Below are 22121 nucleotides of genomic sequence, written 5' to 3' on the forward strand. Positions count from 1 at the left end.
CTTCTTTAATTTAACTTTTCATAACATAAACTTATTTTTGCTCCTTTCATTGCCCACCTTTTTATTTCACCATATAAAAATGGCTTAAAGGATGATAGTAAAATTATGCCACTTAAAGCAAATTAATAAGTCAAATAGAAAACAGCAATCACAACCTGATAACATATTTTTAAAATTTTGCAGAGCATGAGTGCTTTAGTTTTCCCTGAAAAGATTTTACTTTTTCTAAAGATCCACTTTTTAAAAGTATAAGTTGTAAGTGGAAAGTTGTCTTCAGTCAAAAAAGCTATTGACTATTCTTTAATTTACAGTTTCTTAAAGGCAAAAATGATATGTACTAGGCCAGTATTGTTTTTCAATACAATAGAACAATTTTCCTCCTTTTATGAGGCATAGGTCTTAGAGAATGACTTTATAAAAAATATAAGACTAGCCTGGTTCTTAAATATATCATTGGAGGCAAATTCTACAACTAAGGATGAGATACCGCAAACAAGTCACACCATTCACCTCCACATCTGGAAACTCATTAAATATCACTTCCCACAACCCTGTGAGCCTGAATCCATAGTAGGCCTTTAGTCAAGAGTTGAAGTTTAAAAGTATGCTTTCTTTTTACTGTAGTGCTGTCTTATTACTGAAAATTTACACACACACACGAGACAGACATTGAATACGGCTCCACAGTAATTAGGTATAATATTTTGTGGAATAGATAGAGATTTAACCTGTCAGGCAATGACTAGGCCAGACTAGTGCAAAAGCAAGTGTAACAAATACTCAAGCTGTTTGGCCAAAAGAGTTGAAAATCCTAAGGAGTGGGAGATCCAGATGACCTTAATATTTGACCCTAAAACTTACTATATGATTCTGAGAATTTTGCCTTTATAGTTATGCTTTTAGGCATCTTGTATCGATGGTTGGATTTTTCTGAGTATATCACAACTGAACAAAAGTGGCTTAGCCAACTGAAAATTTAAAAGTTTTACAAGAACACAAAATATTCACATGGAAATCATAATTATTTCTACTAACTAGATCACTGGGTTAGGAGTTAAAACCTTCTAATTATTTCAGCCAATATCTTACAAAATGTAATGCTTAGAACTTCTCGAGGCTAAAAGAGGCACAACATAATTATTTATCAATATTTCAGCACACAAAGACACACCGAGTCCAGTGTAGGATCCCTCCTGGGATAAGTATTCATACTGAAATGGTTTTTCTTTGAGGTCAACAGTGGCAATATATGCTGAGAGGTCCCTGTCATAGAAACAAGGAACTAGAGTAACAGATAAGGCATGGACCAGAGAAGCATTCATGCATCTCCAGCAGATGCTAGCACTGAGAAATGATGATGGAGGACCAGATGCCTACACTGCCCCCACTGTCATGTTACTTAAGATCCTGGGAATTTGTCCTCCCAAGTAAAGTAGTCACCCTAGTATACTTTCGTAATCTGTAACTCACTTCAAAAATAAAGTGACTGCTCCTTATAATTATATATATTAAACCAGTGATATTTAGTATCCCATGAGGCTCTGAAATGTCCCAAATTGCCAATGTTAGTGGGTGTAGTTTCTGAAGAAATATGGAATTTTCCTGAATTAGAATGAGCAAAAGACCTTCAAATTCATCATAGGCTGGAAAGGGTGCAGGATGATAAACGCTTGCTGGCTAAATTAATGAAAATCTATTTAGATGTCTAGGACACAGACAATTTTTTAAAATATTTCACTATGTTGTTTTTACTACATTGCTTCTCTGGTTACATAAAATAAAAATTATGAGGTTACTTAGACTTGGATTAATAATACTCTTCCTTTAAAAAGAAATGCTTTTAAAAGTTTCATTCTAGCCTAAATCCTCATTATATATATGGAATACAACAATATTTTAGCAGGTATTTCTGACTCTAAAATCATGCCTTTCCAAACATCTCAAATACAATTATTAATACCATTAAACGTGGCACCCATCATATTACTTCCCTGGGTCAAAACATTTGAAGGTTCTCTATTGCACATCACAAAATTCAGATTCCTATAACTATTTTTTGAATAGCTCTAGCACCACTTTACTCATTGAAACATCTATCATAGTTCCTGAAAAGTACTCTAGTAAGAAATATTACCTCTCTCTTTCAGTATTTCACGTATATGTGTTTTTGTCAACCTTTCTATAAGATAAGCAACTGGAGCGCCATATTATTAATTAGCTTCTTTGTGCCATGTCTTCCTTAACAGTAAGAGGAATTTGTTGTCAGTGGTGCTAAGTTCCCTCCCAACTCCAAACTTTTATTAGTTCACTTTTCTCCACTCCCCACAGCACACTGATCAAAGTTAAACCAAAAGCAAACACCAAAATAGATATTAATTTACTGATGATGTGTTCTAGTATATTATATGGACCAGAGTACATACTTGTACTGAAAATATAAAGATTACTCCAATCATAATTATCTTTGTGTATAGAAAGCAACTTCTCCATTACTAGAGATTTTTGAAAAACTAAGATTTGTTGTGTTGATGTCACATGACATAAAACACACAAGTGTGTTAGTAAGCCATACATCTTTAGAGCCCATCCATCTGCCAAAGAAACAGAAAATAAATCTGATAAAGGAGGAAAAGTAAACATAACTCAGAGTTCAGTGTTATTAGCAGTCTCCAACATCTCTGTATAGAAGTGATGATCTTAAAATATTTTCAAAGTGTATAAATGCATTCCATTCTTAGACTCCACCTTCATGGCTGGACACAACAGCAATTTAGAAAAACACAGCATGCTAGTTTTTAACAGAGAAAAACCTAGGATCACTGAAGTATAATTACCCTATAATCTTCCTCCTCTGTAATTTACTATCAAAGTACTTTCATTCTTTATCACCAAATGTTTTGAAGAGTGGTCTACTATTTGACCACTTATTCTACATGGACTCACTGATCAACTGCAAACTGGTTTCTCTCAGCCATTTTACTGAATCTATTTTTTTTTAATCTATTTTTTTAAGCCTCCAGGAAACTTATAATTGCCAACATTAGAAGGTCACCTCAGTCCTCAAGCTTTCTGACCTCTCTTTAGAATTTTATCAGTACCATCCACTTTTAAACCTCTCTCCGATATTGACCTTCAAGGCTCTGTGTTTTCTTTGTTCTCCACCTCTGATGTTTTGCCACTCTTTCATTGGGTCCCATTTGCCCACTTCTTAAAATTAGGTTTACATGGTACTCTTCTCCACCTCCACTGTCTCCTTTCCTTTCAATATCTTACAATCACATTGGTGATTTCAACTCTTCCCTCAACGCAGATGACTATCAAATTTGCATCACAATCCAGACTTCTCCAGTTCTCCAGATTCTAATTGCATTTATACCTGCATGTTTCTATGGCAACTCCACTTCAACATAATACATACAAACTATTTTTCCTCCAAAATCTGGGCTCTATCCTCCATCTGTATTTAAAAAAAAAAAAAAAAAAAGAACGCAAAAACATAGATCTCTCAGTTACTGACATTCAAGCCCACAGAGTCATCTTTAAATCCTTGCATCTCTCACCTCCCACATACAGTTGATTAAGTCATGAATAGCTTGGTGATGACTTGCATATCTTCCTCAATCTCAGCAACTGCTTTAGTTCAGATTCTAACTATCCAACTGGGCTGAAATCTTTAAAGACCAATCCTTCTCTCGGTAGTATGCCTTAGGCTAGTTATATAAAGATCTCATGTCCTGTAAGGTTTTTCTGGACTGAGCCTCCTGCATTGTCTTGATAACTGCTCCATCTTTCATCTCTGTGCCTTCTTATCTTGACTCTCAGTCATTAAGCCCAGACACCCCTTGTTGAACCTGATTCAGGATCTGCCATTTTACAAGTTCTACCCATCAGGAGGCTGTTAAGCTAGCCTCTCCCAGACTCACAAAGAGAACAACATGTGCATTACCTTTTATCAAACCATGACCACAGCCTTATTGGGTTTTTTTAGTGTTAATTTCTTCTTTGGAACAGAACAATAATGAAGACAGGCTTAGAACATTTGGAATATACACCAGTTTTAACATTTGGCTAGATTCCTCTCTACTCTGGTTTCTATATTAAAAAAAAAAATTAGAATCACATGCTACATATAATTTTGTGTATTATATTATTTACTTTAGAGAATAACCATTTTTCCCTGCATTTAAAATATTCTTCAGAAATGGTTTCAAGGCACCATAGTAATACATAATTAATACAAATATTCAATTTTTCAAAGTCCTCTTTTAATTCCTATAATAACCATTTTTACATTAAAATCTTTGTCAATAATTTTATTTCTTTATGATATGTACCTGGAAGACACATTACTTAGTCAAAAAGTATGAGATTTTTAAGCTTGTAATCCATATCGTCAAATTACTTTCCAGAAAAGTTGGACTAACTTACTTTTTGACTGGCAGAGAGTAAGGGCACTCATTCACCAACTACAGAATCTTAAAACTGCTCTGGCTACCCCCAGCATCCCTCACCTCTAATTCCTCTGTTCTTCACAGGCAACTTTCTAAACACAGCTACGATTATAGGTGCTCAAAAAATCCGTGATTCCCTCCTACACACAGAGTAAAATTCAAACCTCTGAGCATGGCGTCCGGGTCCTCCAAACACTGGCTGCAACTTCCTTTTTTTCCTTCTCTTCCACTTCTCTCCTTTGCTCACCCTCGAGTCTAAGCCAGCAGCTCTCCTCCAGATAGAGAATCACCCGGACAGGCTTTCGCAAATATATAGAGTTCCATTCCACACTAATTAAATAAGAACCAGGAGCCGACTTTTTAAAAAGTTCTCCACCAGATGATTCTAATAGCCAAGGTTTAAATTACCACAAGCCAGCCCATTCTGCCTTAAAGCGAAATAGAGAGAGCCACTGGGAGAACATGTCAAAAAGGCACATTCTTGGCCCTCACTTTAAGCGTACTGACTCACACCTTTTAGTGCTAGAGACCAGGAATTGGCAATTTAACAAAGCTGCAGATTCTGTGGTCTGAGAACTACACTCTAGCCAAACCAGACTATTGTCATTTTCTTAATGAAGTGAATGTATGTCTTTTGCCCTTTATGCTTCAAGCTTACAGTTTGTTTGTACCTTCCCTGATCCCCGTCTCTGCCCCACTGCCACTCCCTACACACACTCAGACATACAAATCACATCTTCTTTTATGCTCGGCTTTGCTTATTCTTCCAGCCACATTTAATTGTTCTGGCATTTATGTTTTCAGTGTCCATTGTTTATGTCTTTATTATAGTATTTCTTCTCTCCAGCCCTGTTTTAAACATAGTTGTGGAGACTTTAAGAGAACTGAATTTTTCATGTGCAGATACAATATCTGATTCACAAGAAGGTCTCCATAGTGTCTGGCATATTTTTCTACAAAGAGTAGACATATGTTAAATGTTTATGCTAAATAACAAAGCATTTCTAGCCTGCATTCTCCTTGATAAATAATTACCAAACACTGATCCATAATGCTTTGGCAAAAAGAAGCAATGCTGGAGAAGGTAATCTAGTTTTCTTTTTTTATAAGTCTTAAAATATCTAGTGATTTGGTAATGAAGCTCACTCTGGTTTGCTCTGCTAAATCAAGTATATGTTGTCTACTTAATAGTTTATGTGTAACTGAACTATTATAAATCAACTATACTTCAATTAAAAAATAATAGAAAAAATAGTTTATGTATACGTTTAGTGAAGAGTTCTACCCAAGTTATTAGCCATTTATTTAGACCATTAATTCTCTTACACTAATTATTTAGATATGTCAAAACACAAAGAATGATAGCGGACGGGATTTAGAGTTTTCTGTTTTTCTAGTACACGAGGACAAGTGAAAGGTTAGAGTGGGATCTGATATTCCAGGTAGAAATCAAGTTCTGTTAATGCACATCCTGACATTCTAAAGTAATGAATTCAAGAAACACTCACAAAGTCACTCCCCAAATCTGTTTCCCTGAAGGCTGTGCCCAAATATGAACTCTCCCATTAAATTTTCTAAGAAATCCCAGCCACCCTTTCCACCTCAGTGTTTCTAAAGCACTGAGCAACATTTGCATGGTATTTATTGTTTTTTCATGGACATCTCACACTCCTACTGGACTCTAAACTCCTAAAATTAGGGACTAGGTGTTTTTCATGTTTGTGTTTCTTACAGTGCCTATGATATTACCTGGCATATCAAAGGTGTAGATAAATCTGAAATGAATGGGAAGTTAAAGACAGTACATCAATTTTATTGGATCACAGGCATAATGTAGGAATTTTCCTTTCAATTTACTTTCTCCAAACTATATGCTATCCTCCATTTCCAGAAGAATTGTCATGTCATAGAGGAGCAAAGAATGACCCTGTGATCATGAACAGACAGAGGGAACAATTCATCTTCTCCTTACCCTCAGTAGACAGAGTAGGGAGTTTGTTGAGAGCATTTTTGAATTGTGTGCAAGGTACCTATGTACCCCAATAACTTTAGTTTCCTCTATTATAAATTGTTGGCAAAATTTCTATCTACCTTATAGGCTTGTTGTAAAGATTAATAAGTGTAAAAACACTTATTAATAGTAGTAGTAGAAGATGCATGGTAAATAATCAATTAATGGTATTTAATCTTTTTAATCTGTTCCTTCTGCCTTACAAAGACAAAAGGACACTGGGAGATTGTTTTTTCAGAAGCATTTGGCTCCAGATAATAAAACCAGAGTGTAAAGTATATAGCGAATATTAAGGTGCACTGCTTGAATGGAAATACAAATATATGTTGTGTGTTTATGTGAGATAATTTGGATAACAACGATGGATAGATAGAATAATTGGAAGAGGACTCCTCAGTATAATAAATGTTAGTTCAGGTTCTGCCACTTGTTAGTTGTTTGAACTTGGGTATCTACTCGAAACAGATCTCTCTGGAAGGAGAAACACTGAAGTCTTTTCATCCCATTGGATAGATAGAAGAGTTCTTCCGCTTGAGTCACCACATGACGGCAAATAGCTGACCCTTAACAGATGAAACACAAGGACTGTGGCATCTGGAAACTCAAATGCTAAGTGTCCATTAAAAGGAGAGTCTACAATTATAATTACATATACCAATCAATCAAAAACAGACCAGACTGTGTTTTTTCTATTCCTATCTGCCCAAAACTTTTCTCTTGACACTTAAAAATACGACTGATGAAAGGCAAGGAATCAAGGTTAGCTGCCTTTAAATGTTTCAGATCGCCAAGTGACAGTGAAACTAAAATTTGGAAGAAACCCCCCAGTAATTAAAAATGCATCAAGAAATGGAAAAATACACTGGGAAAATGTAGACCAAACTATTATCTATGGTGGTAAAATTCGTTGTTTCTAAATGTTTTAGGTCGAACCATACAAAATTGTCAACATCAGTTTCTTATATGTTTTAAGCCAACACCAAAAAAGAGATTATCACTCTATTGAAGAAGGGATGGTTTAGTGATATTTAATGTGGTTTACATGGGAAATTATAATGATGAAAGATTATCATTTTTCTATCAGGTTTATATTGGAAGAACCAAGATATATGAAAGAAAAGGAAAACACAAAGCACACATGGGGAGAAAAATCACAACTGAGCTCCTTTTCATAGGGGCAAAAAATGTAGAACAGTTGTGCTTTAGTTAAGAATGGTGTCATGAAGAGGAAGAAACTTAACTATGTATAAAAGGTTAATTTAAGTTTGTGTGTTCTAAAGGAGCTTCTGGGTAGCATTACCCTATAAATTCTCCCACTGACATTGATCAATGCCAGTGTTAAGTAATAAACCCTGCAGTTGCATGTCCCCATTTTCTCTGTTATAATCCATAATTGTGGATTGGAAGTAAGTGCCAGAAATCACTCTGGACCTGGTAAAGGCAGAAGCTCCCTCTCCCAGAATTCTATGGAAGGGAAATAAACAAGAAAGACTTCGTAAAATCAGTATCTTCTGAAGTTTATGAAGCAGACGTATCATAAGGTCTTACAGTTTCATACTCTTGGCTGAATAGGTGAGGTGGAAAAGACTAGAAAACATTGAGGGTAGAAGACTCCTACTATAATCTAAATAAAGAGCTAGGATTATGAAGGAGGCAGTGGTAATCAAGATACATTTCAAAGTGAGTAAAAGGACTTAGCAACAGAATAAAGTTGGGAGGTAACTTTTAGGAAACATGAAAAGACAAGACCAAGGATGTTGGCCTAGGAGATGAGAGAAAAATGTGAAGTGAGTCACAAATTGGGATATTTGTAAAGGAAAATATAAAGAAAACAACAGTTACAATGTTGGCATTTTTCAATTTGAAAGGGTAGAGGTACATCCAAGGAGAAGAGTTGTAAATAAGATTACAAGTTGGGAGTCTTCTGTACAGAAAAAAAATACTGGAATGGGAACTCAGTTTTTTTTCTTTTTTCTCAACCCCAGCAAATCAGTTGTATCTGTCTTGAGCCTTAGATTGAGAAGCAGTCCAAGTCTACAGCTGGACTCAGCAGGAAAGACTCCAGGGTCAATCAGCAATGTCGATCATTCTATCTGTAGAGAAGCATGGTATCAAGGACCACCCACCTGACCTCACAAAACAGAAACACAGGTGGTGCTAAGCAAATTGCTCAAGGAGATAAAGTGACTCAGAGGAGCTGTGTGATGATTACAGAGCCTCAGCGTTGCCCAGAGGTGGGTGTGAGAAGGAACTGGACTTGACCACAAATCAAGATTTGGGGAGAAATTCAGAAAAGTACAGACTCATAGAAAACAAGGGAGTGGAGATGGCTATAAAGGAAGCTGTCAACATAATTACATTCTGCAAAGCAGTAGGAATGAGGGTAAGAACGATCTCTACCCTGGGCAATGATAAGTTTCTGTGCACCCTGGGAAAGACTGTATTGTATCAGGGGGTGACGAAGTGAACCACAGTGAGGAATTATAGCCAATTTTTATGTACCACACAATTAAGGAATATCAAATCACCTCTTAGCCTCCACTTTCTGGGACAATTTATCCCTGCATATTATTAAAACCAGATCATTAGTTTGGATAACACAAACCTTTGGGGGGAGGAGGAAACATATTCTAAGGTTTAATTTTTTTAATTGAATAAGGGTGTTTTCTAACCTTGTTTTAAAATTGTGGTTTAGAGCTCATGTGAATGCAATTTTAAGATATATTGTTAATTTTTATTCTAAAAAGTAACTTAAGGGACTTCCCTGGTGGTCCAGTGGTTAATACTTAGCGCTTCCAATGAAAGGGGTGCAGGTTCATCCTGGTCAGGGAACTATGATCCCACATTCCGTGTGGTGCGGCCAAAAAGATAAATTAATTTAAAAATAAAAAATAAAAAGTAACTTAAATTTACATTAAATTAAGAAAACCAAACCCTATAGAAGAACGTTCTTATAACAGTCACCATTACACAGAATCTGGTATGTGTTCTTATAGTCTTTAATTAGTGCATAAATACCTCTTTACCCTCAGTAGACAGGGAGGTTGTCGAGAGCACATGTGAATTGTGTGCAAGGTACATAACTAATCCATGCTTTGGTTTCCTCTTCTATAAATTGTGGACGAAAAGAACAAAGAAAAGAATATGTCTAGGAAGATATCCAGGTCCACCATTTATCAGAGTTGCCAGTGCACTCTGGCCCTTTAACAGCACCGACATTCTGATTTCCCCGGGCACTATGGAAACCAGAATAGAATACGGGACAGCTGAGAGCACCCAAGACACTGGCAGTTGGAAGAGTGATGATGGAGGACAAGCAGGACCTCGAGGACAGGTAAAAGGAAGAAGCACTTGAAGAAAGAAAGAAATGTTAAGTTGACCTGCAACTTAACACGTGGGAAGATCCCACATGCCATGGAGCGGCTAGGCCCGTGAGCCATGGACGCTGAGCCTGTGTGTCCGGAACCTGTTGCTCCTTAACGGGAGAGACCACAACAGTGAGAGGCCCGCGTACCGGGAAAAAAAAAAAAAAAAAAGTAACAGAATTTTTCATCTGACCCCTACAGCAACCCCCCCCCCCAAAAAAAAAAGGAAAGAAAGAAAAAAGAGCCATTTCTGAGGTTTACTGATAGGAGTTAAATAAAAAAGAACCAAAACTAGTTACTTCAAAAGTTTACTGTAATTATCCAAGCAATACTATTAACTTTTAGAGTACTGAGTAAAGGTAAAATAAGTCAATTAGTAGTTAAGAGAGCCCCAGATTTTTAAAAAATTTATTGACTAGTTAAATTTATAAAAGAAATTGGGGAATTATCATAAAAATACCATTTTAAGAAAAATTTGACCAAATAAGGACAATCTGCATTCATCATTACATAAATGAAAAGACATTTTAATGTAATATCAATGCTACTGTCAGTGAGTATCAGCAGATACATTCCTCTTTGTGTGTGTGTTGGTGTGTGTATGATTCAAGGATGGGCACTGAGAAAAAAAAATCCTATCAATCAAAAAAGAAAATAATAATGTAAACAACAACATAACAAACTTATTCTAGAGTAAGTTCTATCTCTCCCTACCCCCCAGTTTACTGAAGAGTTTTTTTCCCTAGGATGTGAGTGTTAGTTATTTCATTGTAAACTTTAAAACAAAACTCTATAAATTGATTCTTGTTTCAACATTCTCTTTAATTTCAAAGACATTGTTTATTGATAACACTGGAAAGCATTTGATCAACTGAGTAAACTTTTTTTTTTTCCTGAAGAAACAGAGTTCATCACTGAAGAGGTAGCCTAATAATGTAAATACTGTAATAAGCTAAAAACTGGAATCATCTAGAAGAATAAATAGGACTCATCATGTCCTTCTCAGCCCGTACCCGAAAGACCAACAAAAAGAATCTTCCACTGGAATGTCTTCTAATGCCACAAGTTCCACGTAGTAATTACTTGCATTTTCAGGAAGAAAAGCAAAAACTACAACTAAAGAAATTCCTTCTTCATAGGATGTTCCTAGTGGCCAGGGTAACAGCAAACATAGAAAAAAAAGATATTGCTGAATACTATGAACAATTGTTTCAGTCAATTTTGAAACATCACCCAGGAGAAGCAGTGACAGGATTATTGCTCATATATCCTAATTCCATTGTGCATATCCTGGAGTCCTCCAATGGTACTCTTTACCAAATTCTTTTGGATTATCTTAGCCATGAAAAGGATGAAACAGAATTTTTTATCCAAGGAATGAAAATTATAGTCACAGTACACAATATACCAACAAGGCTCTTTATGCAATGGCATGTTTCAGTAATAAAAGCGCCAGTTATGTATCTTGATGATGTGACACAGTCACTGTCCCTACAAGAGGTCATGACAGAATTTCTCATCCAAACCCATAAACTAGTACTCCATCTTTTTAAGACTGTGAAAGTGGGCACTAAAGGACCAGGCGATAATTTGCACCAAGTTGCACCTGAATTACTCCTTCCAGAACAAATAATAAAGTACATATGCAATTCTGCAGAATTAATGGACCCAGAAACTTTCATAAACATGTATAATAAACCCATACATGTCACCTTGGATTCTGAGGTGGTATGGCCCACTCCTTCCAGCTTCTAGGATGAAGAGAGATGATGTGTTCAGTGTAGTCAAATCTCTTAAGGAATGTATGCTACTTAAATAAAAGGAAAGTATTTCTAAAGTTACTTTTCTCTTTAAAAAAGGAAAGAAACAACACAGCAATCTACACAAGGGTAATAGACTAATCTTTACAGAGTATGCTGAGTTAAACTTGAAAATTTATCTGGTCTAATATTAAGATCAACACATTATTTTCAATAATGAAGGGGTTTAATAAGGTCATAATAAGTTCTCAAGGTTAACATCATTTTGATGAAATGACTTAATTTTTAATGAAAAGTAGAGATGAAAAAGGATAAACACGTGATTCAGATTCTCATTCATTCTTTCAACCATCAATGAGCAGCTGTCACCACGCAGTATTATGTTCTGAGAGTACAAAATTTGGGGGAAATATACAATGCTTGAGTTGCTTGCAGCCTAAGCTTGGAGGCAAATATGTGTAAAAGTAAATATGATGCATGATATGATGTATGATATGATCATTATTATAGTCGCAATATGCAGGAAAGACTGTAAGAACAAAGTAAGGGAGTAATCTCGCTATGTATGGTCGCTGAAATCAGAAAACAAAACCTAAAATTTGAAAGTAGTACCAAGGCTCACATATTCTGGATGATATAATCAAGAATACTGAGGACATTATAAAGCTAAAGAACACAATAGCTTTTTGAAATGACTAGAAAATACACTGTCAGAAAGCACTGTAATTGTATTATTTCATGCAAAGTCATTTATTGAGCACCCTTCACAGGACAGACACTTGCCAAATGACAGGGATATGTCAGGGTCCAGAGAAGACATGATCCCTCCTCACTTGGGAAACATACTTCTAAATGAGTCTATGTAAGATAAACAAATTGGTTATTTCTTCAATTTAATTCCTAGAAAGCAATTAATTATACGCAATTTCTATATGACCTATTTCAAGTTGGTCTCTCCCTTCCTTTACCCAAGATTAATGCTTTTTTCGCACTATTTAAATTTTTCTAGTTTGTTCAAGCAATTAAGCAACATTAATGTTTTACTACTTCAATGATATTTATCCAAAATTGCTTCAATATCCTATGAAATCAACTTTGGAATGAATAGAAGAAATACTGTTATATCATTTTAACTTCATTTCTCATTGCTTATTTGATTTTCAGTCTCTTTGGGGGGGGAACCATCTCAGTATGTACTTCAAATTTGTCATATGTAGATAATATCATAATTTGTTCCATATTAGAATCAAATTTCAGGAAAGACCATTCCTATTTTTTAATTTAGTAACATAGTTTTAGAAAAAGAATGACATTTTTCACTTTAAGCTGACTTGAAGTTCCATTCATTTAAATTTAGTAACATAAAGGATATTTCAGAGAAAATTAAAATTCTTCCAATTAAGAAAGAGTATATAATTTACAAACATTTTATCAGTTTGATAAATATCAAACGCCTCATATTCAGCAATGTGCTATTTACTCTTTGAACTGAAAAGGCACCCATTGATAGTAAATGTTTAGTGACAAAGTGAGTGGAGTTGAGTTAATGCTTTCCAGGCCACCAAAAAAAAAAAAAGAAGACGAGGAGGAAATAAATAGAAAGAAAGGAAGGAAGGAAGGAAGGAAGGAAAAAAGAAAGAGAAAGAGAGTAAGCCTCAGTCAGTCTTTGAATGTATGTAAGGAAGAGGTTTGGGAGGGCAGATGAGCATATTTAAGAGAACAGAGACGAGCAAAAGCAGGAAGGAGAAAATGAACCAAAAATGTTTATTGGACCAGATGGAATCCACTTAATGGGGTAAATTTTGTTTAGGAACAATATTTTCTAAAGTTAAAATGAATAGAAGTAGTTTACAAGTAAAACTACATATTTGAGTATATAAAAGTACGGCACATTATATTCTCCAAAAATGGCCACTGCAATGTATCCCATCCCACACGCTCTTCTTACAACGTGACCTCAACACACCTCCCATCGCATGGTGGGTTCTAAATACCCTCCCCTTGAAATCAGGCAGACTTTTCTTTGTGACTGCCTAGATGAACACTACAACAGAAGTGATCCAATGTGACCTCCAAGGTCATAAAAATGCCTTGCACTTTGCCTTGATCACTTGAATGGAACCTAGACAATATGCTATGAGCAATCCAAGCAGGTTTCCAGATGACACCCCCAGCCGAACTCCCAGGCAACAGCCAGCATCACCACTGGACATGTGACTGAGTGAACCTTCAGGTGACTCCAGGCTCTAGCCTCCCAGCCAACCCTGGATTTCAAGCCAGACCAACTGACACCATGTGGAGGAGTAGAGTACAGATGAGCTGCTCCCACTGAACCCTGCCTAAACTGCAGATCTGTGAACAGCAAAAATTATTGTTGTTGATTCAAGCTACTAAGTTTTGGGTGAATGTTCATGCAGCAGTCTGGAGCACTAATATATAACAAGAATAATTTTGTATGTACATTTTATTGATATATGTACATATCATTTATTTATTCATTCATCTATGCAACTAATATTTTCTAAATATCTACCAGTAAATATTTACCAGGGCACCAAGCACTGGATATACAAGCAGAAGTAAGACGTGTGTCCTCCACACTGCCTAGCATAGAACTTCTATTGGTCTATAATACTTTCTGGTGTGAGAAATACTGATAGAAAATTAATTCATTGGCCAAAGGAAAAAAAAAACATAAAAAAACCTCAGTCATTTTTCGAAGAAGTTATAGAAAATATCTAAATGAAAACACTGATTTACTTAGTAGACTGTTACTTTACATTTAAAGGATTCCTGAAGCATGAATTGTGCAAATAATTGGAAAATAAGCACAAAGTAAGCATAAATAAACTACTTATTTATTTTTTTATTTAAATGACACTCTAGAATGAGTTTATTCAAATGCAAGTAGTCACCTTAGGAGAGTTTATATTTATTTCAGTGACAGCATCACTGCTAAAAACATTTTGTGACTCATTAATGGCAGATAAATTAAGGAGGTTTATAAATCAAAGGGAGTTAAAATATTTTAGTTACATCTAGTTTTCTGAACCCCAAATAATATATATTGCAATTTGATTGGTGACCTTAATATTCAAACTTCATTCATAGAAAGGTTTATTTTTAAATATTATACTCACTCTCAAAGGAAGATCTGCTGTCACTGAACATATTAAAAGAGTGTGACACTGCCTCTAAGAGGAAATACAGATATGTTTCCAGTAACAGTTGTGTTATTAAGAGTCCTACAGAGCTTACCAATATCACATCTTTAAAGGGGACAACACTCATTTAGCTGTGTCTGTTTCGGTATATAGATAAAATGCAGAAATACTATATTCATACCTGACAAATGTAATTTAATTTGATGAAGTCCAAAAATGTGACTCGAGCGTTAGGAAGCCTCAAAAGGTAATTCTCACCCCAATGAGGGTTATAGTTTTCTTACAATGAAACTTTACATAAAACCAGAGCACAGAAGTTAAACCAAATAGAAAATGAGCATTTAAACACTGAACATACAACATTCACTGTTCATATAACAATGACCATATAACATATACTCATATATATCTGAGGAACATACGACATTTAAGTGGCATGGCCAGCACCATTCCCATCCTTTTGTTTTGATACTGATATCTTCTACAATAGACTGACATGCTGACAATCTTGTTCTTGTTTCAGTGTAACCAAGGACTTCCAGGAAGGTTATAGTTTTCTTGAAGGACAACTGAAATAATGTTATTTGGAGGGAAAAACCCTCCTGGGGTGAATTTTAAGATTTGTACTGTCTTCATTCTTTTTTTTTCTTTTTTTTTTTTTTTTTGCGGCACGCGGGACTCTCACTGCTGTGGCCTCTCCCGTTGAGGAGCACAGGCTCCGGACGCGCAGGCTCAGCGTCCATGGCTCACAGGCCCAGCCGCTCCACGGCATGTGGGATCTTCCCGGACCGGGGCACGAACCTGTGTCCCCTGCATCGGCAGGTGGACTCTCAAGCCACCAGGGAAGCGCTACTGTCTTCATTTTAATTAAAGAAGCATCTGAATTCCTTCCTGGAGAATCATTGGTTAGTACAAACAGATTCTTACATTTAGTGACTTTATCATAACTTTAGCACGACAAAACAGCATTTCAATTCAGTGAAACCTATCTCTAGCACAGAATTCCCCCAGCTTCCATGAGGAAGTGGAAATGGGACAGCTTAACAACGACTGAATATAGCAAGTACTTTTAGAATATTTCATGTTGTTAGTAAGTGACTTAATGTAGAATTAGAGTTCTCCCCCTTGTGGTCAATTATGTAAATTTCCAGATTACCTGCTGATACGATTTACACAATAAATACAGAGCATAGTTTTTAAGAAAATATAAAGAGAAGCCCCAAAGGTACCTATCAAATGTCTGTTCTACCTGCCTGCCCCCTCAGCCACACTGTTGTGCAGAAAAAGACATTAAGTGCTTTGCCAACAGTAAAAGCAAGAGTTGGTAACACTAGTCCCCTATTTCCACTTCATCACTTTAAATAGTTAACTGTAGTCATGGTTAGGGGTCTGGATTTAACTCTAAGTGCTCTCTTCACTACTACGCCAAACACCTTCTGTGCTCCAGTCCTCCCATAATGCCTTTTCAAGACACCCGACTGGATTTCCACAGGCACCTCCATCTGCAAGAGTCCTGGATAGAAAGAATCATTCCTTGCCTCTACTATCCCTTTAATCTGCTCCCCCACCTGCACTCCCCGTTGCTGTAAAATGGACCACTCTCCACACAGTTGCCAAGTCGGAACTTGAATGTTGTCCTAATTTCCTCCCTTCCTTTTTATTTCACTGACAGCCAATCAATCCAGGCCCCACTCATTTTCCACAGTAAGTGTTTCTAGTGTCTGGCCTTGTTTTTGTGCCATTCTTAGGGATCTCCCTCACTCTAATCTTCTCTTCCGCCTCTCTGTCTTTCTAGTCTATGTAATATGTCTATCAAAGTTAAAGGCAGTATAGCAAAAGATGTAAGAGAGTCACCTATGGTATCAAATTGCTGTACTGAAACCTGGTTCTGAAAGTCTGTAGAGATGCAATCTGTTTCTTTAACCTTCTGCACCTCAGTTTCCTCATCTACAAAATAAGTGTGATTAACAGTATCTATAAGACTGGTTATGGACACTGCATGAAATAATGGTGGCAAGATCCTAGCACACAGTGAACACTAATAAATGTTATTCCTCTGATCAAAATTCTTCAGTGGCTTTCATTTCATCTTCCATATAAAAAGCAAAGTTCTATCATGATCTGCAAAGCCTTGATTCTCTGATTCTTGCTTACTAAGCTACCCACCCTCATCTGTACTCATCATTCCCTTTCTCACACTTTGTTCTCTAATGATTTCCCAATACTTTCATGCTTTTATGCCTTTATACCTTTAACTTCCTTCCTCATTTCTCTTAGCAAGATTCTCCTTATGGAGGGCCCTAAACCAAGATGACAGAGTAGAAGGACGTGTTCTCACTCTCTCTCATGAGAACACCAGAATCACAACTAGCTGCTGGACAGTCATCGACAGGAAGACACTGGAACTCACCAAAAAAGACACCCCACATCCGAAGACAAAGGAGAAGCCACAATGAGATGGTAGGAGGGGCGCAATCACAATAAAATCAATCCCGTAACTGCTGGGTGGGTGACTCACAGACTGGAGAACACTTATACCACAGAAATCCACCCACTGGAGTAAAGGTTCTGACCCCCATGTCAGGCTTCCCAACCTGGGGGTCCAGCAACAGGAGGAGGAATTCCGAGAGAAACAGACTTTGAAGGCTACTGGGATTTGATTGCAGGACTTCGACAGAAATGGGGGAAACAGAGACTCCACTCTTGGAGGGCACACACAAAGTAGTGTGCGCATTGGGACCCAGGGGAAGGAGCAGTGACCCCAGGGGAGACTGAACCAGACCTACGTGCTAGTGTTGGAGGGTCTCCTGCAGAGGCAGCGTGTGGCTGTGGCTCACCATGGGGACAAGGAAACTGGCAGCATAAGTTCTGGGAAGCACTCCTTGGTGTGAGCCCTCCCAGAGACTGCCATTAGCCCCACCAAAGAGCCCAGGTAGTCTCCAGTGTTGGGTTGCCTCAGGCCAAACAACCAACAGGGAGAGAACACAGCCCCACCCATCAGCAGTCAAGTGGATTAAGTTTTACTAAGCTCTGCCCACCAGAGCAACAGTCAGCCCTACCCAACACCAGTCCCTCTCCATCAGGAAAGTTGCACAAGCCTCTTAGATAGCCTCATCCACCAGAGGGCAGAGAGCAGAAGCAAGAAGAACTACAGAACTGCAGCCTGTGGAACAAAAACCACATTCACAGAAAGATAGACAAGATGAAAAGGCAGACAGCTATGTACCACATGAAGGAACAAGATAAAACCCCAGAAAAACAACTAAATGAAGTGGAGATAGGCAACCTTCCAGTAAAAGAATTCAGAATAATGATAGTGAAGATGAACCAGAACCTCGGAAAAAGAATGGAGATGGAGAAAAAAGATCGAGAAGATGCAAGAAATGTTTAACAAACACCTAGAAGAATTAAAGAACAAACAAACAGAGATGAACAATACAATAACTGAAATGAAAACTACACTACAGGGAGTCAATAGCAGAAAAACAGAGGCAGAAGGACAGATAAGAGACCTGGAAGACAGAATGGTGGAATTCACTGCTGTGGAACAGAATAAAGAAAAAAGAATGAAATGAAGACAGCCTAAGAGACCTCTGGGACAACATTAAACGCAACAACATTCGCATTATAGGGTTCCCAGAAGAAGAGAGAGAGAAAGGACCAGAGAAAATATTTGAAGAGATTATAGTCGAAAACTTCCCTAACATGGGAAAGGAAATAGCCACCCAAGTCCAGGAAGCACAGAGAATCCCATAGAGGATAAACCCAAGGAGAAACACACCGAGAGACATAGTAATTAAATTGGCAAAAATTAAAGACAAAGAAAAATTATTGAAAGCAGCAAGGGAAAAATGACAAATAACATACAAGGGAACTCCCATAAGGTTAACAGCTGATTTCTCAGCAGAAACTCTACAAGCCAGAAGGGAGTGGCATGACATATTTAAAGTGATGAAAGGGAAAACCTACAACTAAGATTACTCTAACCAGCAAGGATCTCATTTAGACTTGATGGAGAAATCAAAAGCTTTACAGACAGGCAAAAGCTAAGAGAATTCAGCACCGCCAAACCAGCTCTACAACAAATGCTAAAGGAACTTCTCTAAGTGTGAAACACATGAGAAGAAAAGGACCTACAAAAACAAACCCAAAACAATTAAGAAAATGGTCATAGGAACATACATATTGATAATTACCTTAAACGTGAATGGATTAAATGCTCCAACCAAAAGACACAGGCTTGCTGAATGGATACAAAAACAAGACCCATATATATGCTGTCTAAAGAGACCCACTTCAGACCTAGGGACACATACAGACTGAAAGTGAGGGGATGGAAAAAGATATTCCATGCAAAAGGAAATCAAAAGAAAGCTGGAGCAGCAATACTCATATCAGATAAAATAGACTTTAAAATAAAGAATGTTACAAGAGAAAAGGAAGGATACTACATAATGATCAAGAGATCAAGCCAAGAAGATGATATAACATTATAAATATATATGCACCCAACATAGGAGCACCTCAATACATAAAGCACCGGCTAACAGCTATAAAAGAGGAAATTGACAGTAACACAATAATAGTGGAGGACTTTAACACCTCACTTACACCAATGGACAGATCATCCAGACAGAAAATTAATAAGGAAACACGAGCTTTAAATGACACAATAGACCAGATAGATTTAATTGACATTTATAGGACATTCCATCCAAAAACAGCAGATTACACTTCTCAAGTGCGCATGGAACATTCTCCAGGATAGATCACATCTTCAGTCACAAATCAAGCCTCAGTAAATTTAAGAAAATTAAAATCACATCAAGCATCTTTTCTGACAACAACTCTATGAGATTAGAAATGAATTACAGGGAAAAAAACGTAAAAACTCAAACACATGGAGGCTAAACAATACATTATTAAATAACCAAGAGATCACTGAAGAAATCAAAGAGGAAATAAAAAAATACCTAGAGACAAATGACAAAGAAAACACGACGATCCAAAACCTATGGGATGCAGCAAAAGCAGTTCTAAGAGGGAAGTTTATAGCTATACAAGCCTACCTCAATAAACAAGAAAAATCTCAAATAAACAATCAAACTTTACACCTAAAGGAACTAGAGAAAGAAGAACAAACAAAACAAAAAGTTAGCAGAGGAAAGAAATCATAAAGATCAGAGTAGAAATAAATGAAGTAGAAACAAAGAAAACAATAGCAAAGATCAATAAAACTAAAGGCTGGTTCTTTGAGAAGGTAAACAAAATTGATAAACCATTAGCCAGACTCATCAAGAAAAAGAGGGAGAGGACTCAAAGCAATAAAATTAGAAATGAAAAAGGAACAGTTACAACAGACCCCGCAGAAATACAAAGCATCCTAAGAGACTACTACAAGCAACTGCATGCCAATACAATGGACAAACTGGAAGAAACGGACAATTTTATAGAAAGGTGTAACCTTCCAAGACTGAACCAGGAAGAAATAGAAAATATGAACAGACCAATCACAAGTAATGAAATTGAAACTGGATGAAAAATCTTCTAAGAAACAAAAGTCCAGGACCAGATGGCTTCACAGGTGAATTCTATCAAACATTTAGAGAAGAGCTAACACCCATCCTTCTCAAACGCTTCCAAAAAACTGAAGAGGAAGGAACACTCCCAAACTCATTCTATGAGGCTGCCATCACCCTGATATCAAAACCAGACAAAGATGTCACAAAAAAAGAAAGCTACAGACCAATATCACTGATGAACATAGATGCAAAAATCCTCAACAAAATACTAGCCAACAGGGGCTTCCCTGGTGGCGCAATGGTTGAGAGTCCGCCTGCCAATGCAGGGGACATGGGTTTGTGCCCTGGTCCGGGAGGATCCCATAAGCCACGGAGCGGCTAGGCCCGTGAGCCATGGCCGCTGAGCCTGCACGTCCGGAGCCTGTGCTCCGCAACAGGAGAGGCCACAGCAGTGAGAGGCCCGCGTACTGCAAAAAAAAAAAAATACTAGCCAAAAAAATCCAACAACACATTAAAAGGATCATACACCATGATCAAGTGGGATTTATCCCAGGGATGCAAGGATTCTTCAATATATGTAGATCAATCAGTGGGATACACCATATTAACAAGTTGAAGAAGAAAAAAACATATGATCATATCAGTAGATGTAGGAAAAGCTTTTGACAAAATTCAATACCCATTTATGATAAAAATTCTTCAGAAATTGGGCATAGAGGCAACCTACCTCAACATAATAAAGGCCATATATGACAAACCTAGAGCAAACATCATTCTCAATGGTGAAAAACTGAAAGCATTCACTCTAAGATCAGGAGCAAGAAAAGGATGTCCACTCTCACCACTATTTTTCAACATAGTTTTGGAAGTCCTAGCCATGGCAATCAGAGAAGAAAAAGAAATAAAAATAATACAAATTGGAAAAGAAGAAGTAAAACTGTCACTGTTTGCAGATGACATGATACTATACATAGAGAATCCTAAAGATGCCACCAGAAAGCTACTAGAGCTAATCAATGAATTTGGTAAAGTTTCAGGATACAAAATTAATGCACAGAAACCTCTTGCATTCCTATACACTAATGATGAAAAATCCAAAGGAGAAATTAAGGAAACACTCCCATTTACCATTGCAACAAAAGAATAAAATACCTGGGAATAAACTTACCTAGGGAGACAAAAGACATGTATGCAGAAAACTGTAAGACACTGATGAAAGAATTTAAAGATGATACCAACAGATGACTACACTACCCAAAGCAATCTACAGATTCAATGCAATCCCTATCAAATTACCAGTGGCACTTTTTACGGAAGTAGAACAAAATATCTAAAAATTTATATGGAGACACAAAAGACCTCGAATAGCCAAAGCAGTCTTGAGGGAAAGAAACGGAGCTGGAGGAATCAAAAGAAACGGAGCTGGAGGAATCAGACTTTGTGACTTCAGACTATACTACAAAGCTATAGTAATCAAGACAATATGGTACTGGCACAAAAAGAGAAACACAGATCAATGGAACAAGATAGAAAGCCCAGAGATAAACCCACACACCTATGGTCAACTAATCTATAACAAAGGAGGCAAGGATATACAATGGAGAAAAGACAGTCTCTTCAGTAAGTGGTGCTGGGAAAACTGGAGAGCTACATGTAAAAGAATGAAATTAGAACACTGCCTAACACCATACACAAAAAAAAACCTCAAAATGCATTAAAGACCTGAATGTAAGACCGGACACTATAAAACTCTTAGAGGAAAACATAGGAAGAACACTGTTTGACATAAATGAGAGCAAGATCTGTTTTGATCCACCTCCTAGAGTAATGGAAATAAAAACAAAAATA

General features: G+C 37.0%; 2 protein-coding genes across 2 annotated transcripts in view; one reads left to right on the plus strand and one right to left on the minus strand.

Moving 5' to 3' along the window:
* The window catches only part of ZNF804B (zinc finger protein 804B), a 447143-nt gene extending 442331 nt beyond the window's left edge, over positions 1-4812 (minus strand). The window contains exon 1 of the mRNA XM_073809743.1: positions 4616-4812. The gene's annotated coding sequence lies outside the window, so the exon portion shown is untranslated. The remainder of the gene's footprint in view (positions 1-4615) is intronic.
* Positions 4813-10730: 5918 nt separating this feature from the next.
* On the plus strand, positions 10731-11711 carry TEX47 (testis expressed 47). Its single transcript, XM_004324900.4, has one exon. It carries the CDS (start codon positions 10821-10823, stop codon positions 11580-11582), a length of 762 nt encoding a protein of 253 aa, XP_004324948.1. The 5' UTR covers positions 10731-10820; the 3' UTR covers positions 11583-11711.
* The last annotated feature ends 10410 nt before the right edge of the window (positions 11712-22121 follow it).

This window comes from Tursiops truncatus, chromosome 9 (assembly GCF_011762595.2).
Source record: "Tursiops truncatus isolate mTurTru1 chromosome 9, mTurTru1.mat.Y, whole genome shotgun sequence".
NCBI lineage: Eukaryota > Metazoa > Chordata > Mammalia > Artiodactyla > Delphinidae > Tursiops > Tursiops truncatus.